Source organism: Sus scrofa, chromosome 4, assembly GCF_054392235.1.
Source record: "Sus scrofa isolate SSC_HxYL_T2T_F1_AM1 chromosome 4, Sscrofa_HxYL_maternal_Yorkshire_Landrace_v2.0, whole genome shotgun sequence".
In the NCBI taxonomy this organism is placed as follows: domain Eukaryota; kingdom Metazoa; phylum Chordata; class Mammalia; order Artiodactyla; family Suidae; genus Sus; species Sus scrofa.
Genome location: NC_139386.1, coordinates 393,573 through 420,317, shown reverse-complemented (window position 1 = coordinate 420,317; position 26,745 = coordinate 393,573). Strand labels below are relative to the sequence as shown.

Genomic DNA, 26,745 nt, shown 5'->3' with positions numbered 1-26,745 from the left:
ACGTTGCGGAGCCCGCTGGCCGAGTCCTGCCTCCGCCGAGCAGCCGGGGGTGGGCTGTGCTGGGGCTGCTGTGACCTCTGGCTCCGCTCGCCGGCCCCAGGTGGCAGAGGGGCCGCGTCTCCAAGTCTCTCCTGGGGCGGGGGGCTGGGGTGAGGTGGGGGTGGCGCGTGAAGGCGCAGGAACAGGGAGGGGTGGCTCAGAGCCCGGCCACGCCAAAGCCCCCGCGCTGTCCAATTACAGCCACGCCTTCGCCTCGAACAAAACAGCAAGTAGGAAACAAGGGTGCCTTTTTAATTGCAATCAAATATGCCGTCTGAGGTCAGCGCCCCCGAGCCCGGCCCAGGAGCCGCGTGCGGGCCGGCGTGAGGAGGCGCAGAGCAGGGCTGACCCCCTGCACAACGGGGGCCGGGCGGGCCACTGGGCCTGGCCACACCGCGCCTCTCGGTCCCCAGGCAGCATCTCCTCTGCGGGGGGGCCAGCCTCCAGCGCCCGGGATGGGGGGGCAGGTGGGGCGGAGGGCGAGGCGTGGGCACGCACACCTTCGCACACGCATGCAGACGTCCCAAGGTTCGCTTGGTTCCTCCTCCTCCGTGGCCGAGGGTCGACGGTGCTGCGAAGCCACCGCCGGGCAGGCGTGGGGGGCGCGCGCGTGCGCGGCGCCCCTACTTCTGGATCTGGAACAGGAAGAGCCGCAGGTTGATGTTCTTGGCGGCCAGCAGCTTGTTGCACTCCACGGAGTCGACGATGGGCAGCGGCACGTAGTCCGTCTCGTTGCTCTCGTTGGTGAAGACGAAGTGGTAGATGACTGGGCTGATCTTCACGTCCTCGTACGGGCCCTTGAGCAGCAGGAAGGAGCACTCCAGGGGCGCCGTGACCTTGCTCTTGAGGAGCAGCTGGAAGGACAGCGTGCGCTTGCACGACAGGTTGGGGTTGCGCTCCGAGTCGTTGACGCGCGCCTTCAGGACCCAGGTCTGGTTCAGCACCGTGAACCGCGGCGTCTCGTAGTACAGGCGCGTGATGAAGTCGTCCGTGCGGTACGGCCGGAACTGCACCTCTGTGGAGACAGACAGGCCGAGGGCCGGCCGTCAGGGCGGGCAGGGCCGGGCGGCGGTGCCTTCCCAGCCGGCTGAGGCCGCAGGCTCAGCCAGGGAGGAAGGCCACTTACCCGGACACCGCGTGCTCACTTGTCACAAGGCAAGTCAAACGCAACTATGGCAAACGGAGGCGCACACAAGCTTGGGGAAACAACTACAAACAGAAGTGACACGCGTTAGCTGCAGGGAGTCCAGAGGCTGCGAGGGGTGAGCGGCCGGCCCCGCCTGACCCTGCTGGCCTCCCTCCTCGCCCCTCCCCAGGGCCCAGCAGAAGGAGAGGCCCCGCCCTGGGGCCGTGGGTAAGCAGACACACAGACAGGATGCAGTTCTGTGAACAAATGCACTTTATTGGTTCTGATACAGAGCTGCCAGGAAAGCCGGCGGGCGGGCTGGCATGTGGCACCCGCACCTACGCTGGGCTGTGAGGCGGAGCACCAGCGTGCGGCCCGGTGCTGGGCTCTGCCAGCCGGCCACAGGGCCCATTGGTCAGCGGGCGACTGCCACCATCACACAGTCCTCTCGGCACAGCCCATGGCCCGTGGCCAGCGAGTCCCTCCGTGGAGGTGGCCAGTCTGCCCTGCCCAGCCGCCACCGCAGTCATGATGCCTCGGCCCACCCGGACCCTCGAGGCCCGGCCTATTTGTGACACGGTGCCCACCAGGCTATGACTAACCGGGGACGTGGCCTGCTGCTGAGGCCCCGGGCCCTCGGCCTCCTGAGCCTCCACAGGCCCTCACCTAGCCAGGCCCAGGGCTGGACGGCACAGTCTGACTGGACGCCTGTGACTGCCCTTGACGCTCTGAGCCAGCTGCCTGGCGTGGGCAGGGGAGGGCAGAGCACCCTCAGCAGCTCCAGCGACAGCAGGTGCTTCTTGCTGTCTGTGTCGGGCCTGACTCCTGCTCCCCAGCGTGTCCAAAGGCAGTGGCGGTGCCAGGAGAGCCCGGGAGATCCAGCGGGCCTGGTGTAGTCCAGCCTGCCCATCCCTGGGCATTAGCTCCCAGCTCTGCAGTCTGAGTCGGGCACCCTGGCCCTGACCATCTTCTCGCTGGCCTCAGGAAGCCCATGGCCACTGCAGTAGCCGCCTGCAGGCAGGACCCGATGGGACGAGTGCTCTTCGTGCCCCTGGCTCCGCAGGGCAGGCCCCCAGCTCCCGGACCCCCAGACCCCCACCTTCTGGTTAGACCCCACCCCCGCCCCACCGTCCCATGGCTGTACAGCCCCAGGCTGCAAGGACGTCGCCTTGCTGGGGCAGCAGGGCCGGGAGGGGGGAGGACAGGTGGGAGGGAACCTGGTGAGAGCCATGCAGGTGTCTGCAGGGTCCTGCCCCCACCCCCGCTCCGCCTCTGGCCCATCTTCTCCCCTGAGGTGTCCTCCCATCGGCCGGAGCTTGTCCGAAGCCTGGCCGTCTGGTGCCACCTGCGCCTGCTGCCCGGAGTCCACTCCCGGCCCAGGCTCCCAGCTGCCGGGCCCACCCCTGGCCAGTGTGGCATGCAGCGGGTCGCAGGGCACCTCACCTGTGTAGCCGATCTTCTCGAAGCTGAGCAGGCTGAAGATGCTATTGTAGAGCTGCATCTCTTTGCGGTGGCTCTGGTCCATCTCGTCCAGGATCTCCATCAGCTCATTGCCCGTCTTGGTTGGGTGGGCGCACGCGGCCTCGTGCACTGTCAGCTCGTGGAAAGGGCCATGCCACGGGCAGCCGATGCGCTTGTACTTGCACTGGGTGACCCTGGGGAGGAGGCGGCACCCCATCACACCCAGGCCTGTGGAAGGTGGCTGTGCCCAGGGCTCCGTCGCAGGTGGGCTTCCACCCAGCGCTGCGCAGTGAGCCACCTCCTGAAGGATGCGGTCTGTGTGCCGGCCCCCAGGAAGGGGTCAGAGTGCACGAGAGACTGCGCGGGGTAACATGCGAGCCGTACGTACGCCAGGCTCCCCGGGCCGGGTGGGGGGCTCTCTGCACCACAGTCCCAGGTCCCACATGCCTTCCCTGCAGGGGCGGCTCAGCAGCCCGGCCTGCTCTGCCCCGAGAGCTCCAGGGCTGGCCATGGTCTCCTGGGCCAGGGACGCCAAGGACGCTCTCTAAGAAGCCGCCACACAGCCACGAAGAGCACCGGAGAGCCAGGGCGATGTCCGGACAGCCACCGGGGGCAGACTTAAGCACCCGCTCTGGGGGACCTCACGCCCGCCCCTCCAGGGCCTGGGCCCCGAGCAGCTTCAGGAGTGTCGGGTGCGCCGGCACCCCGCCTCCGGCAGGCCGACCAGCCCAGGCACCCACCTGTCCTGGCACTCCTCCTTCTGGTGCCTCTCCAGGAGGGAGCGGGGGAACTGGCACAGGCAGAAGCCACACTCGGAGGGCAGCTCGCTCACGGCCTTCTCCACGGCCAGGTTGCGGCAGCAGAGGCTCTTACTGATCTCGCAACGACAGTTGGGGCACGTGGCCTGCTCCTCCTTCAGCCGGGCATCTGCTAGTAGGTGGATAAAACAGCCAGCGCACATCAAGTGACCGTTAGTACACTGCGAAGAAGGAAAGGGAGATGAAGCTCACGGACCTGCGGGACGCGTGGAGCCCACGCGCCCGCCCCGCCGGCCGTTCTCATCCTGGGACACGAGCTGCAAGAGGGGCCGCGGGCGCCGGCGCGCAACAGGCAGAGGCTGCCGTTCCGGAGGCCCAGGCCTTGCTCCCGTGGCACTGCGGTCCCAGCCGACAGGGCCCCTGCGGAGAGGGCGCGTCCAGGGGAACCCTCTTTGGCTTGCGGAAGTCACAGCTCTCCACCGGGGCCTGAAGCCTGGCCTTTTCCCATCTAGGGGCCAGAGACTCTCCCAAGAGTCCCCCTCAGGGCCGGGCAGGGGACGCCTAGAGGAACGTGGGCCCTCAGCCAGGCCTGATGGTGGCACTCCGCCAGCAGCAGCCACTGCCCCCCATGCCAAGGCAGGTGGTCCTCTTGCCAGCTCTGGCCAACCCCCAGCCCCACTCCTCCACCGCAGCCTCCTTGGCCAGCACAGGGAGGAGACTGGCTACCTGCAGCAGGTGGGGGCTTCCCGAGGGCTGGTGGCACTGGTCTGTAGCAGATGGGGAGGCTGGGCTGGCCCGGGACAGGGGCGCATGAGCCGTGTCCGCCCGGGGAAGGCAGGAATGGGGGCTGTGGGCGTGAGCCAGGCCCCCTCCCTTTCTGAGCCTGCATATCTGAGGCCCCATGAGCGGGGGGGGGGGGGGGGGGCAGGGTCCTGGTGCCTGTGGACAGCAGGCTGCAGCTCGGCTGCCTCAGGCCCCTCACTGGTTCCACACGCACCTCCTGGGCACCCACTTGGCGCTGACGAGAGACGTACCATGGCCTGTGGGCCCGGTCCTGCAGGGGCTCGTGGGGGGCAGGGAGGAGAGGCCCACACAGGAACCAGGTGCAGGAGCAAAGACAGGCTTGTGCTCCAGGCAGACACAGCTCCCAGGCCCCCGAGAGCTGCTGCTCGCCAGCGCTGCAAATCCCCAGAGAGCTCCTGGGTCACAGGACCCCGGGTGGGACCCAGCATGGCAGGGAGACTCATGGGCCGCCGCCTGGCCATGCGCGCATGCCATCACTTCAGGGGTCTGTGTGCCCCGAGTTCAGGGCCGTAGGAGGCAGAGTGGGCTCTGAGCACTCGGGCCTGACTGGGGCCTCATTCACAGAGGCCACATCCACACAGACACTGCAGCTGAGCTGCACTCAAACCTCAACTTCCGAGTCAGGTCAAAAGTTACAACGTACAAGACAAGGAAGGGTGCCTGGCAGGGGCCAGCCGGCGCCAGCTTGGACGCACAGGATGGCTGGGGGTGGACATGGGAGGCCGCCCCAAGAGCGGACAGGGCAGAGAAGCTGTCCGTCTGGTCTGCCCCCTGGGGTCCACAGAGAAGCCCGAGATGCAGCACGTGGAGGGGAGGGTGGCGGACACAACACCATCGGCTGCTGCCGCCCCGCAGGAGGTGCAGCCCAAGAGCCCAGGGCACACGGCCTCTCACAGCCCCACCAAGGGCCTGAGCCAAGAGGCCCTGGCTTAGCCATGCCACAGCCCCAGCTCCCAGAAGGCAGAGGGCAGCAGCACATGCTAAGCTGGCCACGATGCATGGAGGAGGGCGCTCCGGGGTGCCCCGGAGGCAAGGCAGCCCCTGAGGAACGCACACAATTACGGGGCCAGCTCTGGTCCTTAATGCTCCTGGCGAGCGGCTGCCCAGGCAGAGCCCCAGGGCCTGAGCAGAGGGGCAGGAACGGGCCTGGCCGGTGGGCTGCCCTTTGGCGCTGGGGGCCCAGCCAGGGTGTGGCCTGAGGGTGAGAGACTCGCAATGGAGTCCTGGGACCTGGTGAGGGACACCGAGGCTGCCGCGGGTGTGACTGCTCACTCCCGGCACTGTCCCGAAAGCCCCTGCTCTGGAGCCAAGAGGGGTGACGTACGAGGCCCTGACCCCCCGCAGGCCTCGCCTTAGGACCTGAGTGACGGTGGCAGGGACCCAGCCTGCCAGAGCCTCCAGACCCCACCCAGGCTCAGGCAACACAGCACCTGCCCTCCCCTGGGCTCTGGGGAGAGGGGTCACTGCCCCTTCAGCCCTGACAGCTCGGCTCTGAGAACACGGCCGATCGGCAAGACGCTTGAGCGCTGCCGGCTGGCCAAGGACCAGCCAACGTCCACCTGCAGCTGGCCCCTTACCAGCCACGCCAGGATGCTGTGTGGACAGCAGGTGGCTGGCCTCAGCCGCAGCAGATACCCTGCCCAGGGGCCTCTCCACAGCAGGGCAGTCACCTGGCTCCAAAGCCTGCCCCACCACCCAGGCCTGGCCCAGGGCGGCGCAGACCAGGCCTCAGCAGTGGTCGGGCTGGACTGTCCCCAGCCAGAAGCCAGACCTCAGAGGACTCTGCAGAGCAGCACCTCCTGCCAAGCCTCTGATGGACAGCACTGGCCAGGGTGGGCCAGAGCGCCCCACTTGACCTACCAGGGCCTAGTCCCCAAAGCCTGCGCACCCCAAGGAGCAGTTCCTGCAGCACCCAGGCCGGGCTTCCTTCCCACCACCTGCCAGAAGACCCTGGAGGGCGTCCACAACCCAAGACGATATCCCTCCCAGGACAGACGCTGGCTTGACCCCACTGACGGCCACCTCTATGAGCTTAAGCTGGTCACCTCTCCCTCTGGGCCTCGACTTCCTCAGGTACAAAGGCCAATGGGGCCAGGACTAGCCTTGCTACGTGCTGAAGAGGGAGGAGGGGACAATGCGTATGGCCGCGTGGCTCAGCCCCCACGGAGCCTCGGAAAGGACTCCAGGCACAAGCCTGGGATTTCAGCAGGACTCCTCCCTCACCGCTGGGTTTCCCAACCCCACCAAGTGGGCAATGACCCTACTCAGCCCAATGACCAGGAAGGGCGCATCTGTACCTGCCCCCCAGGACACCACCCAGCAGCCCCTCCCTCTGCCTGGCAGCAGGCAGTGAACCTGCACCCAGGCCACACGTGCCGCACGCCGCCACCTGAACCAGCTCCTCCCAGCACGTGGAAGGAACCGCCTGAGGGCCTGAGGAAGAGCGCCGGCCTTTGGGGCAAAAGCAAGCCTCAGACAATGCTCCCAGTTTCTGGGGGTCCAGTCCTTGATCGGAAAGCCTGGGGTTCCCCCACTCCGCTCTTTACCGCTAAAGGAAGGCTCAGCCCCCAGACCCATGGGAGCAGCCCGCCCATCGTCCGAAGCACAGCTGAGGGCGCCAACCCCGCACGTGCCACTCAGTCCAGCTGAGGCCTCCCTGCACCAGGCCCAGCGGGGCCTCCCGGAGCCCCAAGCCCCGCACACTCAGCTCGTATCTCAGCCTCTTCTCAACAAAGGGCCCCGAAGGGACCACACGGCGTCCAAGGTGCGCAGCTGTCTCCGGCGAGGCCGTGACTCACCTCCACCAGCTCTGGGGGTTGAAGTCCTGGGCCAGCAGTTCCTGAGGTCCCACCACCCTGAAAGCCAGGACCCGGGTAGAGACCAAACACCCGCAGAGGCAGCTCCGGCTCAGAACCCAAGGGCTGCGTGGCTCAAACTCTGACTCAAAGGGTAACACGCATAACAAAGAAGACAGCTTCTCATCCAGCCGGTTCAGAAACTCCCCCTCTCTCGGCCCTTGATTTGGACAGCTGAGCAGACATATTTTCAATGCTCTTTTCTGCTCATTTCTCACCCCAAAGCATGAGCCGGCTACAGTCTCGGAGCTGGGGCAGAGGATCCCAGGTCGCGAGGGTGGGCGGCCCCATCGGAGATTCCCAATACATCACCTTGAGGAGAGGCCGCGGCACCCGGCAGGCCGACAGATGCCAAGACGGTGCCCTTGGAGACCCCCCACGTCCTGTACGCATACTGGCCAGGATCCAGGCAGAGACGGAACCACCCTGCCTCCTGGTCTTTTACCAGTGTGACTGCCAATTCGGTACCCAAGCCCCTTGGGCTGAGGCGAGTCCTGGTGGGGACAGGTGGCCTTAGGGGTGGGAGGACGTCCCCAATCCTCCCACAGCATGGACAGTGGCAAGTGCACTAGCCAGGAGGAACAGGCCAGGCATCCTCCAGCAAGAGAAGACCCCTCAGCATCAGGGGTGCTGCCTCAGTAGGACCACAAGGAGCAGGAGGGGGCACCCAGGCAGAAGGGGCAGGGCCAGGTCTGAGGCCAAGAGCAGAGTACACAGGACCCGAAGGTCAGTTGGTGCCACACCCCATGACAGAGGCCCCCTCACTACTCCTTCACCCCGATGGGGTGGCAAGGAGCTTTCCTGGCTGAGAACCAAGTTGGGGGTGGCAGAGCTCAGCAGCCCCTCCCTCCAGCTTCAGCCGACCTCAGTGGGTGAGGGCCAGGTCTGGCTTACGAAGGACATGCGGGCCTCGTGTGAAGGGCTGGGGTAGGGCCCAGGTCAGGTGTCCGGGGCCAGGCTGACTGCAACACTCCAGGCACCACTCATGGAGGCTGAGCTTCCCCCAAAGGAGGCCAAGGGGCCAGTTCGCACCGCCCCAGGGTGCGGGGCCGCGCGCAGACAGGTGCCCCCGCCTACATCAGCACGGAACTCCTGCGGCCTCCCACCCCCAGGGCTGACTGCTGCGGTGCCCGCCCAGGGCACGTCTTGTCAAGCCAGTCACCAAAGACACACCTAACACCCACAGGCAGAACATCAAAGCCAGCACCTGCTGGACCTGCCGAGGTCCTGACCTGAACTGACACAGACCATGGTGGGAACCACCGGCACAAATGCCCTGGTCTGACACCAGAGCCAGTTTCCCAGCCCAGGTGGTATGATGTACCGTGCATGGGCGGGGAGCAGGCGACACGGGGCCAGGGGCTCAGGTTAGGGAGCAGATGAACAAGCCCATCTGTGCAGCCCAGGTCTGCTCTCGCCAGCATCCAGGCTTCCCTGGAAGCACAAAGGCAGGTAGGGGCTGGCGGCCAGAAAGCAAACTCTCGAGTGACTGTGCACCCAGCCACCTCCAGAAGCCCATGGAGTTGCCCCTGCAGCCCCCGTGCCAGGCACAGCACGCAGGGCTCAGCGTGGCCACTAGTTCTTCTCCTCAGCCCAGAACTAGGTACTATCTTGAAAGGCCCTCAGATGCACGGCTCGGCTGGTACCCTCCCCAAGCCACGTATCCTGGTGGGGTCAGGCAAAATACTGCCCCAAGGAACAGAGAGCAGGACACACCACATGCCGAGGCCAGCCCACTGGAGACAGCCAGTCAGCATGACTCACCAAAGGTGGCCAAGAGAGGTGTAGGGTCGGAGCCAAGGCCGAGAAGGGGTAGCCAGCCGTGGGCCCCAACCTGGGGCACTCATTTCAAGGCAGCATATGTGGGGCCCATGCTGCCCTTGACCAGATCCTCCCAGAGCCAAGCCAACTCTGATGCCGACCAGGCAATAGCGTGGGCCTCTGGCCCGCCCTGAGCCCCTGCTTTACCCAGCAAAGTCCCCATCGGGGGCTGTTGCGAAGGTGAAGCGGAACACTGCAGGCGACAGGGAGCCACCAAGAGGCCTTCCCTCAGGCCCGTCACATCCCAGGCTCCGGCGTGGGTGCAGCGGTGCAGCTGGGCCCCACACACGCTCCCATCCCGTGGCAGGTCTCCTGGCAGCCACGGAGTTCTGGCCCGTGGCAGGGCTCCAACCCACCCTTCTAGAACCGCGGGTTCTCCCAGGGATCGCATGTCCCAAAGCTTTCTCCAAGCCTCCGGAGACGAGAGGCAAACAGCTCCCTGTCGAGGCGCAGGTGTCACTGAGAACGGAGGGGGGCACAGCGCCAGTGCCAGAAGCCACTGCTCCGCACCAGTGGGCCTGTCCCGCCGTGCCCCAGAGCCAAGCCCACTAGGCCACGGTCAGGTGGCCTCAGTGCCTTCACTTTCCACCACAGCTGCTCAGTCGCCGGCCTCAAGCCCGCCCCGGTCAGAGCTCAGCTCCCAGCACTGTGCGGGCCGGTTTGAACCAGCCGGGCTCAGAGGCAGCTCTGACCAGAAGCAGATCTGCAGCTCTCCGTGCTGAGGGGACCGAGAGCCGGCACCACACAGCCTGTTATCCTGCCAGGTCCAGCCCCAGCCCACCCACAGCAGGGCAGACGAGGCACCAAGTTACCCTGGGAGCCCCCACCATGGACTGGGCTTCTTAGATGCTCACTCGAGGCCCACAGAAGGAAGAGTTCTTCCATGTGAAAGGATCGAAGGTCACGGGCAAGAAAAAAGGGCCAGTCCTGAGGTGCACCCCAAGGCTGAAGGGGTTATGAGACGCACTACCCCAATCCACGCTTGGCTAGGAAGATTGTGGCCTCTGGCCAGGAGCTTCCCAAAGCCCAGGAGGGTGGGTTGAAAGCCAGTGTCCTCTCCCCAAGGAACTCAACCCACTTCCCCACCAATGCCTCTTCTTTCTTCTCTCCATCACCCAGACACACTGGGATCCTCCCAAGCAAACTCAGGCCCGAGTGGGAAGGATCTGGAAAGGCAATCCAGACTAGTCCTGCACTGTTCACTACGAAAACAGCCCTCTCACCCCTCGTCCCCAGTTTGAGTATAAGCAGGGAGACAAGGCCCCATCAGCCATGTGCAGCTCCTGTACATGCAAAGACAGGTGACAGGGCACCTGCTTCACCCCTCAAAGGTGCTCTGGGGGCGTGGGTATTATGGATGGGGGTTGAGGTGGAGAAAGCCAAAGGCTGCACAGTGACTCTGGGACCAGAGAGAGGTGGCCCCTGCTGCTACATGGCACACACGTCAGACCCACCTGGGTCTGGTGCCCTCTCTGACAGCTGGTTAAGGATTCCTGAGTCCAGCCACCACGCCCCATCTCCAGATGGAAGTAAAGTGGACAGACCTCCTAGAGCACAGGGAGCCTAGGAAGCCATGTCTGGCGTGGAGAAGGCCGGACGTGGCAGGAACCTAGCCTGAGGCATAGCAAGTCCAGAAGACGCTGGGTTGGGCTGGGGCTGGTCCAGACCATCTGGATGGTTCATCCAGACCAGGAATGAGGGGAACGGGTGGGGAAGAAAAGAAGTGACCCCCTCCCTTCTCAGCCTTCTCTCAGAAAGAAATGCCAAGGGGAAGGGGATTCTTCCACTAGGGAGAATAAAGGGGTACATCCACCAGGAGCATGAGGACACATCGGGGGGTGTGTCATGAAAGAACCGAGAAGGAGCTCTTGAGGAGAAGAAAGACCAGGGGCTCCCAGAGCCCAGGGAGCTGAGGATTGAGGGGAGCAGGCTGGGAGGTGGGCAGGAGGGCGGGCATCTGTCAGAGGGGCCATCTTGGGGGGGGGTGCGGCTGGGGAGGGGGCAGCAGGGGAACCTGAAAAGAGGAGCATCTAAATGGAAGACAAGAGATTCACATCAGGAAATAAGGGGGAAAGAGGATTCCGAACAGGAAACAAGAAAGTCCTGAGGACAGAATGAGGAGCTTCCGAACAGGTGCCAGAGTCCCACCTCTGGGCCCCAGGGCTTGGGCCTGGCCTCCGAGGAGACGCGGTGCCAGGGGGCCCGGCCACGGCGGGGCTGGAGCCGAGCCGGGTCGGGGTCGGGCCGGCGGCCCTACCTGGTACACGGAGGCTTTGGGCAGGTCCAGGCAGACCGTGCAGCACAGAACCGAGTAGAGCCGCTCTTCTAGCTTCCCGCTGCCCGCCGCCGCCGCCGCCGCCGCCGCCTCGGCCGCCTCGGCCGCCCGTAGCCGCTTCTTGGGCGGCGCGTCGGGGTCGCCGGCCGCCTCCTGCAGCTGCCGGGCGCCGGCCAGGCCCGCCTCGTCTGGGAGCCCGGGCCCCGCGGCCTCGCCTAGCGCCGCCGCCGCCGGTCCCGCGGCCGCCCCGGGCCCGGCCCCAACCCCGGCCCCGGCCCCGACCCCAGCGCCGGCCCCGACTCCGGCCGGCACGGAGCCGGCTGGCCCTGCGGCCGGGCCACCCCCGCCGGCCTCCTCGGCGCCGGACATTGCGGCCGGCCGGCCGGGCGGGCGGGTGCCGGCGCGCTCCCCGGGCTAGAGGTTAGGGGCGCCGCGCGCTCCCACCGCCCTCTCGCCGCCGCCGCCGCCGCCGCAACCCCGCAGCCCCGCTCCCTGCGCCGCCGCCTCAGTGGGTCCGGCCCGCGCGTCGCCCCGCAGCCTCCGCGGCCACCGACCCCGGCGCGGCCGCCATCTTTGTTTTCGCTGCGCGCTCTTCCCCCCGCCCCGCGGCCGCCACCGCCCCCTCGGTTTCCCAGTCACGTGACCGGCGTGAAGCCAATGCGGCTGCGGCTCGGGCGAGACAGCCCCGACGGCCAGAGCCAATGGGCGCGCGAGGGCCCGCCTCGGCAGAATGTGGGCGGGGCCCCGGGCGACCGGCCCCGGCGCGCTCACCCCTGCAGGGAAGTCCTGGCCTGCAGGGGTGAGCGCCGTGCTTCCCGCTGGTGCTAGGCGCGGACCACACGCCTTGGTCCTTGGGGACCTGGGGCACCCTCGGATCCCCCACGTCTGGATGTGTCTGCGCCTTTGTCCCCGGACACACAGGCTTGCGTGCGCGGGGCTCAGGCCAGTCGCTTGAGCGAGAAACCCCGCCAGCTACCCCCTCCCTCTTGCGCGGGGACCAGATGTGCTTCTACAGGACTCAAGGGCAGGGATTCCCCAAAGGAGGGCTCTGGACCTGAAATCTAGCCCATTGCTCTGCCCACGCCCGTTTCTTAATCCTGCGCTTAGGAGCTGAGGAGGAGTCCGCTGAGGAAAGTGAGGGTCTTCAAAAATCAGGACTTGCCTTGCACAGGCCAGAGGACAAACGTGTAGTGTAGAGGTCGAGTCAGCCCTGGGAAGGGATGTACATTTCCGAGAAGAGCTGTGGAACAGCTCTCCCCTGTGCCCACCCCAGCCTGGTGGCCCATGGAGCTCACTGAGCCAGAGAGCCATGAGCTAGACCTTGTAAAGATGATCAGAACTCCACCATGTCCCAGGAGAGCAAGGGTTCCTATGTCTCCGCAGTCCAGGAGTCCTTCTGACAAAGGTGCATGCCCAGCAGGCCAAGCTAAGTCAGGCCTTCAGGGCTGGTTCCAGGGCATTGACTTCCTTCGCTCAGGGAAACAGTTGCTGCCCTGGGAGCCCCAGAAGCTCCTGGAGGGCCCCTCAATCCGTCTCAAGAATGGGCAGATGCCATATACCTGCTAGAACCCTAAGGTTTATTGCAGACCAAGCCTCTCTTTGGATCTACAACCATGGCCAGCCCAGAATCAGGCCCCCAAATGTGCCTGGGACTTGGTCCCCCTCATTCTGGTCTAGGCAAGTCCTCACACTCAGCCAGAGGAGGAGACAGTGCCCAGACTCTGCCCCCTGACCAGTCACTCTGTAGCAAGCTGGCTTCTGGAGGGAGAAGAGCCTCTCCCTAGAGGAGGAGGCCCGTGAGGGGAAGGCGGTAGCCAGGGGAGAAGGCTTGCTTTGCTGTCTCCAGCCATCACTCCCACTGCAGGCGCTGTGCGCGCAGGGCCTGGTGGTAGGTCCAACTGCCCGCAGCCAGGGCCCAGCGACAGAGGTCCTCCTTTGGTAGCAGCAGCAGTCTGTCCTCCTCCAGCCGGCTCAGGAGGCCTGCAGCACCCAGCATCACCCCCCCCCACATTCCATAAGTGTTGGTTGTGAAAACAGCCACGATGAGGATGGTCACCGCAACCACCAGCACCACCGCCTGGCCAGCCACAGAGCGGCCCTCGGCACCAAGGTGGTCACCAGCCACTGCCAGCACCATGCCTCCTCCTAGAAGCAGATTGGCAGAAGAGCAGTCCCCATTCATCCAGTGGAAATCAAAGGCCAGAAGGGGCAGGCCAATGACAGTGGCCACCCAGGCTCCAGCAAGACAGTCTTCATCTGTGCGGAGCCCTGGGGCCAGCGTGGTGGCAGCGGCCAAGGCCTGGAGCAGGAAGCCAGCAGCGGCCCCTCGACTTGCCTGTCAACACAGGGAAGGGGGGAGATGTAGGGAAAAGAGGCCAGGACCTTCCTTTAAGCAGGGAAGGGTTTGGGGTACTCACAGAAGCCCGGCCTCCATGCTTACCTCCCACCACCCTCTCGCTGATTCAGGAAACTGGCTAGGTCTTTTGGGTTTGGGAGTGGGCTATGCCCCTGCCCCGCCCCAGGGTACTCACCTGGGCAGTGCTCACCGCCGCATGCAGAGACACCGTTCCCAGTACCAGGTGGGACAGGGAAGCGCTCCACTCGCTCCATGGCCTGGAGGCCATGGCACCTCTGGCGGTAGTGAGTTTGAGGGGACAGGAAAAGGATCCTCAACTTTGGAGAAAAAGGTGGAGGCTGGCGACAGGGAGCCCCTAAGGGCGGCTCTCCGGGCCTCCCAGGTTCCAGAGTCCCATTACTAAACGGTAGAGTAGGCTCAACCGAAACTCCCGAGCCCTGAGGCCACTGGACACAACCGTGGGGAAGGAGAACCTACATCGGCTGGAAAAGAAGGGAAAACACGGAGCGGGGCCTGGACCGGGTGGGCGTTAGCTCTAGCGCCCTGGAACCCAAGTCGGGGCGCAGGGCCAGGGGTAGGGGCGCGGAGAGGGGCGCAGGGCGAGCGCAGACCCACTCGGCCCGGCCCCTGCGCCTAGGGAGGAGCCGTCCTCGGCACCCGGCGTGGAAACAGCAGCCGTGCGAGCACTCAGATCGCTGCGATGCGCGGCTGCGGCGCAGCGGCGACCAGCAGGCCGAAACCAGCCCACCGCACCGCCCTCCGACTCCCGTCCCGCCTACCGCGCGCGGCCTGCGGCCACCCCTTACCAACCAACGAGAGGAGAAGAGGCTAGAGCGGCGGCGGCGGGGGGAGGGGGGTGCGGGCCAGGGCGACGCGGGCGGGGAGGCGACCCGGTTGTAAGAGGTGGGCGGGGCTAGGAGGGCCGACGTCTCCTCGCTCCCCGCACGCAACCCCACCCGTCTGGGGAAGGGAGTGGCCTGAGGAAGGAGCCTCGAGGGGCGGGGCGGCGAAGGGGCGGGGTGCAGCGGAGGAAGGGACGAGGGGGAAGGGCCCCGAAGACGGAGCGGGGAGGGGCGGGGCCTCTCGGGGCGGGGCGACAAGGGAGGGGCGGGGCGACAAGGGAGGGGAGCGACCGAGGAAGAGGTTCGAGGGTAGGAAAGGTGGGACACCTGCGCGGGCGGAAGCCTCTCAGTGGATAGAGCCCTGGGGGCCCCTCGCAGAGGATTGGTAGGGATCCTAGAAGAGGGGATGAGGGGGCTATGGGTGCTCTCAGCCCGGGGTCTCCGCTACGTAGGGTGGCGGCCTCGAGGACACCTGTCTCTGGGCCCCTTTCCTCGGGCGCCGGTCCTCCGCCCGCGGGAGCCGGGCCGAGGGGGCGGCCGCCGGAGCATGCGCACCGGCTCTGCGGCGGGCGGGCGCGGAGTCGGGGCGCGGGGACGCGGGGCGGCGAGAAGCGGGGCCCTCTGCCGCCCCGCGCTCCCATGTACGCCTTCTACTCGCTGCTCATCTACATCTTCTACAGCCTCTTCCGCAGGGATGGCGGGGCGGCGGCGTCCGCCGATCCTGGGAACCCCGCCGGCGACCCCCGTCCTCCTGGGAACGGTTCTGCAGGCCTGCGCAGCGTAGGTTCCAGGGCGCTGACGCGGGGGAGGGACCATGTGGACGACCCTGTCTCTGATGTTGGAAGCTGAGATCCCTGCACCAACCCCTCGGGCTCAGTCCCCGAGGCAGGCAGCCGTAGGCCGCCTGGCCTCTCCTCAGGGGCTCCCCCTGCTCCCTCCCTAGAGTGTCCGCTGCAAGGCCGGGGGTCGCCGCCGCCCCGACCAGCCCACCGCAGAACTGTGGACCGAGCTGACCGGCCTGGTCGGTAGGTAATGGTGCGTTAGGAACGCTGCCTCCCCGGGGCCGTGAGGGAGTGACACCGTCGGAGAGATGCTGGGGCGCCTGTGACCCCTTTGGGAGGGAGGGACCTGGCAGGTACTAGCTGGTGGCCTAGCGTTTGACACGTGACCCAGGACGACTACCCATCCCACTACCTGGCCTCACAGGCTGCTCGGAGTCTGAGGGTGGCCCGGGAGGGGCAGCCGAAGGCGCTCCCGCCGAGGTCTCCCTGGAAGAGGCTCTCGTGCGCCTTGCTGAGTTCCTCTCAGTCCAGCTGGGGGCGGAAGAGAGCTTGGGGAATCCTCCAGACCTGAGCAAGGTAAGCAGAGCGGAGACTTCTCCTCCAGCGACCTGTGCTGTTTCCCCACTTCCTCTGATCTCCATTCATAGCGCTGCCTTCCGGGCCCTCATTCTTGCTCCCTCTGATTCGTGTTTCTTTCACAGCCGGCTGATGTTCCCCCACTGCTGACGGTGACTGGTCAGCTCTTGGCCCTCCTGGCATGGATTCGGAGCCCCAGGGGAAGGCAGGCCCTGCACCAGGGGACTCAGCCAGCCTCAGGGGTGCAGCCCCCTGTTCAGGCTGGTGCGTAAGGAGTAGTGAGTTGAAGGGGGAGCTTGTCGAGGGGGTGGCACCCACTGGAAACCGAGTGACCAGCCATGAGAGGTCACAAGCCCTTCCCCGCTCTCCAGGCGCCCTCTCCTTTAGGCCAGCGATGATCTCTTCAGTCCTAACGGGGTCCCCCTCCTCCTAGGATCCCCGTCCCAAGAGGAAAGCCCTTCCCATTCCCCGAGGGTTGAGGACCAGGGGCAGCAGCCTCCGAGGTTGGAGGAAGACCAGAGGGCCTGGCAGCGGCTGGAACAGCTCATCCTGGGACAGGTGAGGGGCCCAGGAAGCAGTGGGGGGCTGGGAGCGGACTGGAAGGAAGTGTCCCACCCTGTGCCCCTCCCTCCTTTCAGCTGGAAGAGCTGAAGCATCAGCTGGAATTGCAGGGGCAGGAGCTGGGTCAGCTGCGCCTGGGAGTGGTGAGGCTGCTGGGGTGGGGGCTGGAGGAGGGGGACCTGAGTGCGCCCCAGACTCTCAAGTGAGTCCTGAGAGCTTCCTTCTCTGCCAGGGGGCGACAGACTCAGAGAAGAGGGTTCAGCATCTAACTTTGGAGAATAGCGCCCTGAAGCAGAGCCTGAGCCTTACCCGGGACCTCCTGCTGCGCTGGGGCCCAGGCCCCCCCAGCAGGGCCCCCCAGGTACCTTTCACTGGGGCCATCTGTGCAGTCTGGGCCTCTGTGCACCGGGTCCCCCAGGCTTCCTCCTGCTTACTGGGGCAGAGGCAGGAGACAGGGCCCGGCCAGGACTGTGGGCAGCCTGTGCACGGGGTAGCCCCACCAAGGAGTCTGGGCCTTGGAGAATCCCATCCCTTCACCTGGTGGCTCCTCTGAGTGACTGTGCCCCAGAGAGCAGAGGGACTTGGGGAAGGGAGCACTGCATAGCTCCCTGACCAGCTCTGCCTGTCCTTCTCACGGCTTTTTCATCTGTGAAATGGGGCAGCTTGAGTGCCCCGCCCCAGTTCTTTCCTGGCTCAGTAGCTGATGTGGCTCCTTCTCCTTGTAGGAGGAGGCAGGAGCACTGGTGGAGCTCCAGGGCCAGCTTCAAGAGGCCCAGGACACCACAGAAGCCCTCCGAGTCCAGGTGGGCACGGGGCCAGGGACCGGGGAGTCTGGGGCGCTGGGAAGGGGGTGTCTGAGGCAGAGCCTGGTAAGTGCCTGTTTCCTCAGTGACAGGGTGGGGTTGGGCGGGGCAGCTGGGGGTGCAGGAGGTGCAGCTGCAGGGCCTTCGGGGGGCCCTCCGGCAGCTCCAGCAGGACACTGAGCAGAACTGCAGACGGGAACTGCAGCAGATGCGTGGGCAGCTGGCAGGTGAGGGCTGGGGCTGGGGAGATGGGGGCACAGCCATGGGGTCTGGACTTCCCTCACCACATCCTTCCCCCGCCAGGACTTCGTGCCTGCATGGCCAGCCTGCGTCAGGGCTGTGGGGACCTCCGGGGCCTGGTCAGCACCTTTACCCAGAGCTGTCAGGGTTCGCTGAGTGAAGCCCGGGGCCAGGTCAGGACCGATTCCCCTTCTCTTTTAGTTTTCTTTTCAGACCGCACCTGTAGCACATGGAGGTTCTCAGGCTAGGGGTCCAACTGGAGCTGCAGCTGCCGGCCTGTGCCATAGCCGCAGCAATGCCAGATCTGGGCCGTGTCTGTGACCTGCAGCACAGCTGACGGCAACACCGGATCCTTAACCCACTGAGCAGGGCCAGGGATTGAACCCACATCCTCATGGACACTTGTTGGGTTTGTTACCACTGAGCCACAAGGGGAGCGCCACTTCCTCCTCTCGCACCCGCCTTCTGGGCCTTCGCTTGGGGGGAAGCCTCGTTCTTCCTTCCTCTCCAGCAGCAGAGAGTTGCCTGTTGTAGTGGAGGCTGGAGGCTCTGGAACCAGAGAAATTGTGTGACCTCATTTTTGTTCCATATAAACTGGGGGGACAGTGATTCCCTCACAGTATGCCAGGAAGCCCAGGGGAGACGGATGACATCCTTGCCCATTCTGGGCCCCCTAGGGGACGCCACAGTGGGCGCAAAGCCATTGAAAGCTGCGGGTCACCATAGCTGCCACGCCACGCTTTTTCATGGGTCTTTCCTCCCCCCACTGTCTGCCTCACATCTGTGTCCCCCCCAGGTATCCTGGGCCCTGGGGGCACTGTCAGCGGGAGGGGCTGGGACTCAGCTCCTCGAGGCACAGCAGGGTCCCCCAACTGGATGCCCAGGGCGGCTGCTGGAGCTCAAGGGTATGGCAGGTTTGGGAAACCAGGGGGTGGGTGGGCAGAGGCAGAGCAAGTCGAGCCTCTCCGCGCTTCGGGACCTGGGAGGCAGCCAGCTGACCCGATCTCCACCCCAGGAAACATCCGTGTGCTGTGTCGGCTGAGGCCAGGGACACCCTCCAGCCTGGTGAGCTTGGAGCCCGGCCCGGGTGGCAGTGTCACCACCTGTTATCGAGGGCACCGGCGTCGCTTCCGCCTGGACTGGGTCTTCCCTCCACACGCCAGCCAGGAGGAGGTGATGCCCCCCTTGCCCCTGTGTTGACGGACCAGCCCTGGAGTCCAGAGGAGGCTTGGGCTCCGCGTCCCTGTCTGTCCCTGTCCCGGGGGAGTGGCTGGACTCTAGCAGGAAGGGAGGGAAGGGGGTGGAAGACTTGGAGGGCAGGACTGGCATCCCAGCGGGCACCACTTTTCCTTCCAGGGTTTTCCCTTTGCATCCCCCCACCAAACTCTGGCCCGGGGGAGACAGACCTTCAGTTTAGCCAGGAAGATTCACGTTTGCAAAAGTAATTTTTTGCCAGGAAACTAAGGAAAACGAATGTATCTGAGGTGGTGGTTACTGCGGAACATAGCTGGGTGCTGTTGTGGGGGGGACAGTGGTGTGACCCCCTTCCCCCAGGCTTCCCTGGTTGCCCACCCCCTTCTTGCTTTGTGGCCACAAAGAGGAAGGGGGCGCCACAGGTGAGCTTCCAGCCTCTGGGCTCCACCACCGCCCTGCACAGACCCCGCCCTCCTTCCCTCCTCCCCTTTCCTGCCAGACCCAGCAATGATGCTGCAAAGCAGAGGCTTAAGCCCAGCCCGCCACTTTGCCTCCCATTGCACACAAACCTTAAGACTGGAGCTTCCATAGCTGAGGAAGTGGAGGCTGAGAGCAGGGTGGGGGCGGGGGGGGTGTAGATAAAGGGCAGAGCAGTCAGACTCAGACCTGTGATGCCGCTGGGGGACACTGGGAGATGAGAGTCTGGCAAGTGGCCAGGGCCCCCCCACTTCTTGGCGCCGCGGCTCTTTTCTGCCTGCCTCTGCTGCACCCACCGCCATCCATCTTTAGTCTCCATCCCAAACCGCAGACCTGAACAGGGTCCTCTACTCAGTGTATCTGGATGAAGGAGCTAAAGGCACCTGTCACTGAGCCCCCTCCCCTGTGCTCACAGGCCCCCCACCCCATCACTCCCACGGCTTCTTTCTAGTCATGGCATTTAGTGACCTCATGGGGGATTCTGGACCCTGCCCTCATGCTCAGCCAAGCAGAGCTGATGGCCCATTCAGTCACTGGCCATCTTCTGGACACAGAACCTGGCCGCCTCATTACTCAGAAGACTGCTGGTTGGTGGTGTCCAGTTGCCGGCAAGACTCAAGCCCCAGCTCCATCCCTTCTTCCCCTGGCTCTCCGCACCACTCCTGGCTGCCCTCCATCCCCTACACCCCGGGACCCTCTGGGCTCATCCTCGTGTGCCAAGTGCCGGACTGGCCCTCTTGGCCCATGTTCCCACTTAATCCTCATGACAGGGGCCACTACAGTCCTCTTCTCACAGAGGGAAGGATGAGTGACTTGGCTGAGTCACACCCGGGCTTTGGACCTGGCCGTCGCGCCCAGTCTGGGCCCTTGCCTGCACCTTCCACCCGGACTTCAGCACTCTGCCCACCCACTCCCTCTTCCTGTCACATCCTTTCCCTTCACTGCCTGGCAAATTCTTGCAAACGCCACCTTCTCCGGGGGGGCCTCCTCTGTCTGTTGGGAGGTCCGCCCGCCTCCTCCCAGGGGACCCACGTGTCGTGTGGTTTACACCCGCCCCAGGTCCTGGGGCTCAGGGCCCCTCCTCCCTTCCTCCCCCCCAGGTCTTCAGGGAGCTGGAGTCAGCAGTGCTGTCCTGCCTCGGAGGCTACAGTGTCTGCATCTTCACCTATGGTCAGACAGGGACGGGGAAGACCTACAGCATGGAGGTGGGAGAGGCTGGCGTCAGGGCGGCTCCTGGGGCCAGGGGCTGGGATGTGAGCCCAACGCGGCTCCCCACCCCGTCCCCAGGGCCCACCTGAGGACCCCGGCATAGCTCCCCGGGCGCTGCAGTCACTGTTCCGGGAGATGGGGACAGGGGGACAGCACCGCGTCACCCTCAGCATGGTGGAGATCTACAACGAGGCTGTCAGGTCAGGGCTGAACCGAGCCGGCAGCGGGCTGAGGCCCCAGCTCCTCCTGGCCCGGCCCCCAACCAAGCCCTCCCCTTTCTCGCCAGGGACCTCCTAGCCCCAGGGCCTCCCCAGCGCCTGGCAGTGAGGCAGGGCCCAGCCGGCCAGGGGGGAATCCAGGTGGCGGGCCTCACCCACTGGGACGTGCCCAACCTGGAGGCGCTACACCAGGTGAGGCTCCCAGCGGGGCCGCGCCGTCGTCCAAGACCCCGCCCTGTTCCTCCCGCCCCGGGGCGCAGCCCCTGCCGCTCTGTCCTCCAGATGCTGAGCCTGGGTAGGAGCAACCGCGCCACCGCCGCCACCACCATGAACCAGCACAGCTCTCGTTCGCACGCCCTGGTCACGCTGACGCTGCGCGCGGCGCCCCCACGGCGCGGCCCGGCCACCGCAGGTACCGCGGGCGCGCCCGAGCCCCGCGGGGGCCTCGCGGCCCGGAGACCCGGCCTCCACGTCGGGCTCGCTCGCCCCCCGCAGGCACGCTGCACCTGGTGGACCTGGCGGGCTCCGAGCGTGCCTGGAAGGCGGGGGCGGCAGCCGGCACGCCGCGGGAGGACCGGGACAGCGCCCAGCGTCTGCGCGAGGCTCGGACCATCAACCGCTCGCTGCTGGCGCTGGGGGGCGTGATGGCCGCGCTGCGGGCCCGCCGGCCGCACGTGCCCTTCCGCGACTCGCAGCTCACGCGCCTGCTGCAGCCGGCGCTGGGCCCCGGCGCCACGGCGGTGCTGCTGCTGCAGGTGCGCCCCCGCGGCTGCGGGCCCGGGAGCGGGGTTGGCCTGCCGGGCGCCAACGGCCACAGCCCGCCCACCAGCGCCGCTTCCCGCAGATCTCCACGCGGCCCGAGGACCTCGGCGAGACCGTGTGCTCCCTCAAGTTCGCCGAGCGAGTGGGCCAGGTGGAGCTGGGTCCGGCCAGGCCCCGCAGGGCCCCGCGCTCCGGGACGCCCTCGTCCCTGAGCACGGACACACCCCTCACTGGGACCCCCTGCACCCCGACGCCGTCCCCCGGCAGCCCCCCAAGCCCTGGCCCGGACAGCGGCTCCAGCTCGGCCCTGCCCCCGCCGGAGGACCTGCCTTCGTAGTCCTGCCGGAGGAGCCCGGGCAGCGTCTCTGCCGGCAGAGGCGTCCAAGTCCCTGCTCCCCTCGCGACCTCTTGGACCTCTGGGGCCCCGGCGTCCCCCAGACTCCCGGAGCCCACCCCCTCCTCCCCGCCCCCAGGAGCGTTCTGCCCGGATCACCTCCTCTCGGCCCTTAGCTCCTTATCACCATCTGCTGTTATCGCGGTGCACAGCAGGGGATCCCAGAGCAGGGGCGGCAGATCCTGGCCAAGTGGTCACCAGAAAGTCACTCCCCGGCCACCAAATATCAGACTTGCATTAAAACGTTGTCTTCCTTTACTGTTCTCTCCCCCCACCCCCACCCCCGCCCCCAAGCGGGCAGGGCCTCTATACCCTATTCCCCTTGCCCCCTAAGGTGCTACCTCCTTCCCAGGCAGTTGAAGGAGAACAGGGTCTAAAGGCCGAAGCCACCATTAGTTTTCCCTCCCCCATCCCAGAGCCAGGGAGGGGAGGTGACAGGAGGTGATGGATGGATGGAAGGACAGATGGACAGAGGGCCGGAGAAGGTGAGACCAGGAAGGGCTACTCCCAGCAGGGCCCTGCTCCTTCCAGCCTTGCCTCTGGGGGTAGGAGACGCATCAGTGGCCATCGGGGCCAGGGGGCGCCCCCCTGGGCCACAACTCTTCTGGGCCATCCAATAAACACGTGGACCCTCAGCACCGCTCGGCTGGCGCCTGGTGCTTCAAGGCTGCTGTAGCCACACACACCTCTGGGACGGCATGGCCTTGGCTTCCCCTCAACCAGCCAAATGGTGGCAGGAGAGGTGGGAGAGGAAAGCAGGCCCGGCCCTGAGAGCCTCACAGGCTGTCCCGGAGAGCAACCAGCCTGGGGTGGGGGCAGCGAGGTCTCGGGGCTGGCTCACCCACACGTCGTAGATGCTCTTGTTGGGTGGCACCCCCTGGAAGAGGGCGTCGAGATCCCACAGCAGCCCCGGTGGGCCGTGGGTTTCAGGGGCCACCCTCCAATAGGCTGTGCTGGTTGAGGGTGGGCACCCGGGGCAGGAGGGAGGTGGTAGAGGGGCCAAGGGCATTACCACATTGGGGGTGTAGATGGGCAGGTAGGAAGTGGGCAGCTGCCCCCAAAGTGAGGCCCTGTGACCTCCCCCAGCCAGGCCCCCAGGGTCTGGAGTACCCTGCAGTAAGTGGAGGGGCCAGGCTCTGGCCTCCGGCCTGCTGGTTCCCCCCTGGGAGGTCTCTCCCTCCGCGCTCAAGGACCCTGGGAGGGGGCAGAGGGGCCACGGAGGCCTCCTGGAGGGCAGGACTGGCAGGGGCACCTCTTCCTCCCCACTGCCCTGGGAGCCTGACCGGCCTGGGCTACTCCGTGGCGCCCCCTCCCTGGAGTCACCTAGCAGAGACTTTATGCTGAAGCCCTCGCAGGGCTGCGGCTGGGGACTGGGCGGCCGGTAGGGCCGGCCATGCAGCACGTAGGGGCCCAGGTCCTTGGCGAAGGCTCCCCTCGCGCCCCTGCTCTGCCAGCGCCGGCACAGGGCTGTGTTCTGCAGCCGCAGCGCCTCGGCCGGGATCAGGCTCACGTCGACCGCCCAGAAGTTGCCCTTGGCTTGGGGCTTCGCGGGATCCTTGGGCACCTGGTGGGGGAGGGGGGCAGGCTGGGGTGGGGCCGCACGACCCCGGATCCTCAGCATTTCCGCCGGCGACCCGCCCCCACGCTCCGACCCTCGCCCTGCCCCACCTTGCGGAAGCATCGGTTGGAGGAGAGGTTGTGGCGGATGGAATCCTTCCAGCCCTCGTAATCGTCCCTGAAGAAGGGGAACACGGCCTGGACCTGACGGATGATCTGAAACCGCCGGCGGGCGCCGTGAGCCGGGCGCGGGCGCCCCCGCCCCCCCGCCCCTGCCGCCCCCACAGAGGAGGGGTCCCCTCTGCGGGAAGGGTCCTGGCTGAACACCTTCGCTCCTCGCCGGGCGCCCAGGCCAGGACCCTGGTGGCCCAGCTGGGTAGGGCCAGGCCGGGGCGGAGGCGGGAGCCCGAGCCTTCGAGGAGGGTCAGGTGGAGGGCCCGTCCGGGTCAGGTCCGACCTCGGAGCGTGAGGGAGAGCGGGGGTCCTCTCACCTGGGCCAGCTTCAGCCTGCGGGAGGGTGCGGCCTGGATTACCAGGGCGATCATGGCCAAGTAGGTGTAGGGGGGCTTGTCATGCCGCAGGTATCTCTTCTTTCTCCTCTTGGGGGGCTCAGAGGGCGACTGCCCCCCGGGAAGCTCCAGGCGCGGGTTGCTGCAGGGCCCCATGCGGGGGGAAGCGGGCAACGTGGGCAGGGGCCTGGCCCAGTGGTGGGCGCGGGGCTACGGGGCAGTGTGGTGAGGCAGAGCTGGGGCCTGAGGCCAGGCGGGGGCTGGCGGGCCAAGCCCTTTATCATTCGGATGGAAGGGGGAGGGGAGGCCAAGGGAGGTGGAAATCGGCGGTGGGGGAGGGGAGCGTGCAGAGGGCAGCCACAATTAGCAGGTTTCGGTTAATCTGGAAGGGAGGGGCAGGGAAGATTCCAGTGGGGCTGTAGGCGGCCACCCAGGCCTTACTCCTCACCCCCGGGGCTGCCTTTGCCACCCCCTAGAGGGGAAAGGAAAAGCCTTTGGGAGGGGCTTATGACCCACGGTGACTCTAGCCCATCCGGATCTCAGGCTCCCATTTAACAGATGAGGGAGTGATTTGCCCAAGAAGGCTGCCAGGAAGGGGTGGGTCCTGCCCAGAGTTCAAGGCCAAGCAGCGGGCGGGACTTGGGTGGTGGTCTGGGAGGGCTTCCTATTGGAAACCTCAGAAACGAAAGGGGGACACGATGGACCCCGGAGACTTTCCACAGGCTGCTGCAGACTCAGGCCCAGGAGGCCTTGGTGCTGGTCAACGGTGGGTCCTGAGTGCTGACCAGCCCCCATCATGCACTGTGCACTTCACTGGCCCCGGGAAAGCTGGACCTGCATGGCCTGAGAGGGCTTCCAAGAAGTGTGTTTGCCTCCCTGCTCCGCTTCTGGTCCCCGGGGAGGCTGCCACTTGATCCTCTGGGGCACTCAGGCAGTGTCCCTGGGTGGGTGTGTGTGGATGGAGAGGCCTTCTAGCTGTAGGGATTTACGGGTACCTCTTGGGACCAGGCCTTGAGAGCACAGCCTCACGGGCCATGGTCCCTGCCCACGGGAGCCTGGGAGGACTACCTGGCTTCCCTCTGGGCAGGAGGGAGGACAGGTGTGTTCTGTGTGGGTGCGCAGGGCTTCCCAGGCAGCTGGGGTCTGACTGCGTGGGGAAGGGGCGCTCTGGGAGAGGGAGTGGAGGCCGGGGCTGGGGAGGCCTGCTGGGCCGGCAACCGATGATGCTCAGTCCTGGCCAGAGCCCCTGGGTTATTTTTGCAGGCACAAGTGCAAAGCTGCGGTCTGTGAAAGATGGATTTGGCAGCTGTCCCAAAACACTGTCCTCCTGCACCCCGGGCCCTTCTCTCCCCTGAGCTCCTCCCTGACCACCTGGTCTGTGGCTCTGCCCCTCGAGGCAGTCAGGGCTTGGGCTCTGCACCCTGCCCCAAAGCAAGGTTCTTCCCTGGTGAGGACTGGGCAAGTTGGCCCAGGGAGGTGTCAGGCCCAGGGAGGCAGCAGGGGGATGGTGGTGTTGGTAAGATACTAGGACCCCTAGACCCAAGGGGCACAGGGATATACCTCCCATCATTTTACTCCCGCAATTCAGCTTCTCTTGCGCACACACCCCAATCATATCCTTAAAGGGCTGAACGTCCGGAGGGAGTGATAACCTGGGAAGATAGAATTAACACACATATTTGACTAAATATGAAATAGGTAACCCCAAGGACCTCCTATATAGCACAGGCAGGGCTACTCAATGTTCTGTAATAGCCTATATGGGAAAAAAGAACGGATATACACGTATGTATAACTGATTCACTCACTTTGCTGTAAACCTGAAACGAATACAACATTGTACGTCAACTATTCCCCATGCAATTTTTTTTTTTTTTTAAAGGGTTGAAAATCTACAGCATATACAGTGGGTGCCCAGCTCTTGACGAGGTTCTGAGGGAAGAGACGAGGGGCGGGTGCACTGGAGGAGCGACGGGGCTGAGCTGGGTGAGGTATGCGGGTACCACACTGCTCCCTCCACTGTCTCAGGCGCCTCAGACTTCACCTGGCTTCCTCTGGACTCCTGCGTCACCTCCTCGACACCTGTCAATTGCCAGGGCTCATTGAGGGGTCCTTGTGTCTCATTAAACTATTGTGGCCTCCTAGCCCCACTCAGTCAGTAGAGGCGTCCTTCTTTCCCACATGCCTTAAGACATCCCCTCTCTTCCACTGGCACTCCCTTGCTTCCAGGATAAAGCCCAGCTCTTGGTTCTATGTTCAAGGCCCCTCTTGTCCTGACGACTGATCCCTGACCGCACTTACACCCCCACCAGCCCAAGCCTACCTAAACCACACCTCAGCTTGTCCCATCGCCCCATAGCCCTGGCTCTTTCCACCTTTGCGCATGCTCTTCCCTCCATCCGTGATGCTTCTTTCTGCTTCGTGGAGCAAACTCTAACCCTCCTTAAAAAGCTCAGCCTACGGAGTTCCCGTGGTGGCGCAGTGGTTAACGAATCCGACTAGGAACCATGAGGATGCGGGTTCGGTCCCTGCCCTTGCTCAGTGGGTTAACGATCCGGCGTTGCCGTGAGCTGTGGTGTAGGTTGCAGACGCGGCTCGGATCTCACGTTGCTGTGGCTCTGGCGTAGGCCGGTGGCTACAGCTCCGATTCAACCCCTAGCCTGGGAACCTCCATATGCCTCGGGAGCGGCCCAAGAAATAGCAACAACAACAAAAAAGACAAAAGAAAAAAAAAAAAAAAAAAAAAGCTCAGCCTAGGAGTTTGTGGCTCAGCGGTTCACGAACTCCAGTAACATCCATGAGGACGCACGTTCGCTCCCTGGCCTGGCTCAGTGGGTTAAGGATCCAGCGTTGCTGCTTGCTGTGGCTGTGGTGTAGGCTGGCGGCTACAGCTCCAACTGGATCGCTAGCCTGGGAACTTCCATACGCCGCGGGTGCGGCTCTGAAAAGAGAAAAGCTTGGGCTAAAGGGATGACCACCCTCCCGGGAACCTGTCGGCCCCTCGCCCTTCAGGCGCCCCCCGCGCGGAGAACGCCCGGGCCGAAGCGGGTCTCGCCGCGCCGTCGGCGGGCCCCGCCCCCAGGCGGCCCCGCTGCCCGGGGCGACCCGGCTTCCGGCTCTGAGCCG

At 65.5% G+C, this 26,745-nt stretch overlaps 4 protein-coding genes across 35 annotated transcripts; 1 reads left to right on the top strand and 3 right to left on the bottom strand.

Annotated features, from left to right (window-relative positions):
- Positions 1–270: 270 nt before the first annotated feature.
- ZFTRAF1 (zinc finger TRAF-type and ring finger containing 1) lies at positions 271–11,734 on the bottom strand. 5 transcript variants are annotated; one of them, XM_085021570.1, is made up of 5 exons: positions 11,122–11,734; positions 3,367–3,605; positions 2,609–2,820; positions 1,166–1,248; positions 271–1,054 (listed from the first exon to the last, which is right to left on the bottom strand). In XM_085021570.1, the coding sequence occupies exons 1-4, from the start codon at positions 11,506–11,508 to the stop codon at positions 1,181–1,183; spliced, it is 906 nt and encodes a 301-aa protein (XP_084877696.1). In that variant the 5' UTR covers positions 11,509–11,734; the 3' UTR covers positions 271–1,054; positions 1,166–1,180. The 5 variants fall into 5 exon arrangements, with proteins under 5 accessions (XP_084877696.1, XP_020946182.1, XP_005662867.1 ...); XM_021090523.2 differs by lacking the exon at positions 1,166–1,248; XM_005662810.4 differs by lacking the exon at positions 1,166–1,248 and having other exon boundaries at positions 4,419–11,236.
- A 961-nt stretch (positions 11,735–12,695) lies between these two features.
- On the bottom strand, positions 12,696–14,263 carry TMEM276 (transmembrane protein 276). The gene is made up of 2 exons (XM_021090545.2): positions 13,671–14,263; positions 12,696–13,474 (listed from the first exon to the last, which is right to left on the bottom strand). The coding sequence occupies exons 1-2, from the start codon at positions 13,761–13,763 to the stop codon at positions 12,989–12,991; spliced, it is 579 nt and encodes a 192-aa protein (XP_020946204.1). The 5' UTR covers positions 13,764–14,263; the 3' UTR covers positions 12,696–12,988.
- Positions 14,264–14,612: 349 nt separating this feature from the next.
- On the top strand, positions 14,613–22,191 carry KIFC2 (kinesin family member C2). Of its 23 annotated transcripts, XM_085021441.1 has the most exons (19): positions 14,613–14,655; positions 15,018–15,117; positions 15,281–15,362; positions 15,544–15,695; positions 15,821–15,959; positions 16,129–16,253; positions 16,334–16,399; positions 16,489–16,617; positions 16,982–17,059; positions 17,172–17,286; positions 17,363–17,472; positions 18,096–18,204; positions 18,315–18,472; positions 20,071–20,175; positions 20,258–20,379; positions 20,466–20,589; positions 20,680–20,809; positions 20,893–21,152; positions 21,242–22,191. In XM_085021441.1, the coding sequence occupies exons 10-19, from the start codon at positions 17,268–17,270 to the stop codon at positions 21,494–21,496; spliced, it is 1,392 nt and encodes a 463-aa protein (XP_084877567.1). In that variant the 5' UTR covers positions 14,613–14,655; positions 15,018–15,117; positions 15,281–15,362; positions 15,544–15,695; positions 15,821–15,959; positions 16,129–16,253; positions 16,334–16,399; positions 16,489–16,617; positions 16,982–17,059; positions 17,172–17,267; the 3' UTR covers positions 21,497–22,191. The 23 variants fall into 23 exon arrangements, 21 of the variants coding, with proteins under 21 accessions (XP_084877567.1, XP_084877568.1, XP_084877558.1 ...); XM_085021442.1 differs by lacking the exon at positions 16,334–16,399; XM_085021432.1 differs by having other exon boundaries at positions 15,821–15,973; positions 20,466–20,809.
- FOXH1 (forkhead box H1) lies at positions 21,791–26,699 on the bottom strand. 6 transcript variants are annotated; one of them, XM_085021580.1, is made up of 5 exons: positions 25,943–26,699; positions 25,180–25,271; positions 23,602–24,001; positions 23,222–23,326; positions 21,791–23,117 (listed from the first exon to the last, which is right to left on the bottom strand). In XM_085021580.1, exons 3-5 carry the CDS (start codon positions 23,773–23,775, stop codon positions 22,269–22,271), a joined length of 1,128 nt encoding a protein of 375 aa, XP_084877706.1. In that variant the 5' UTR covers positions 23,776–24,001; positions 25,180–25,271; positions 25,943–26,699; the 3' UTR covers positions 21,791–22,268. The 6 variants fall into 6 exon arrangements, with proteins under 6 accessions (XP_084877706.1, XP_084877709.1, XP_084877708.1 ...); XM_085021583.1 differs by having other exon boundaries at positions 23,602–23,761; XM_085021582.1 differs by having other exon boundaries at positions 23,602–23,761; positions 25,664–26,683.
- Positions 26,700–26,745: the final 46 nt, after the last annotated feature.

Coding starts and splice junctions, on each gene's coding strand:
- ZFTRAF1 (XM_021090523.2), bottom strand. CDS start 11,508: ATGTCCGGCGCCGAGGAGGCCGGCGGGGGTGGCCCGGCCGCAGGGCCA. Junction 3,606..11,121: donor CCAAAGCCTCCGTGTACCAG/GTAGGGCCGCCG, acceptor CCTTCTTCGCAG/TGTACTAACGGTCACTTGAT. Junction 1,055..2,608: donor CGAGAAGATCGGCTACACAG/GTGAGGTGCCCT, acceptor CTGTCTCCACAG/AGGTGCAGTTCCGGCCGTAC.
- TMEM276 (XM_021090545.2), bottom strand. CDS start 13,763: ATGGCCTCCAGGCCATGGAGCGAGTGGAGCGCTTCCCTGTCCCACCTG. Junction 13,475..13,670: donor CGGCGGTGAGCACTGCCCAG/GTGAGTACCCTG, acceptor CTGTGTTGACAG/GCAAGTCGAGGGGCCGCTGC.
- KIFC2 (XM_085021427.1), top strand. CDS start 14,755: ATGGGTGCTCTCAGCCCGGGGTCTCCGCTACGTAGGGTGGCGGCCTCG. Junction 16,400..16,488: donor GTCAGCTGCGCCTGGGAGTG/GTGAGGCTGCTG, acceptor CTTCTCTGCCAG/GGGGCGACAGACTCAGAGAA. Junction 20,176..20,257: donor GGAAGACCTACAGCATGGAG/GTGGGAGAGGCT, acceptor CCCCGTCCCCAG/GGCCCACCTGAGGACCCCGG.
- FOXH1 (XM_001925280.5), bottom strand. CDS start 23,775: ATGGGGCCCTGCAGCAACCCGCGCCTGGAGCTTCCCGGGGGGCAGTCG. Junction 23,327..23,601: donor GCAGGCTGAAGCTGGCCCAG/GTGAGAGGACCC, acceptor CGGCGGTTTCAG/ATCATCCGTCAGGTCCAGGC. Junction 23,118..23,221: donor CCAACCGATGCTTCCGCAAG/GTGGGGCAGGGC, acceptor CTCCCCCACCAG/GTGCCCAAGGATCCCGCGAA.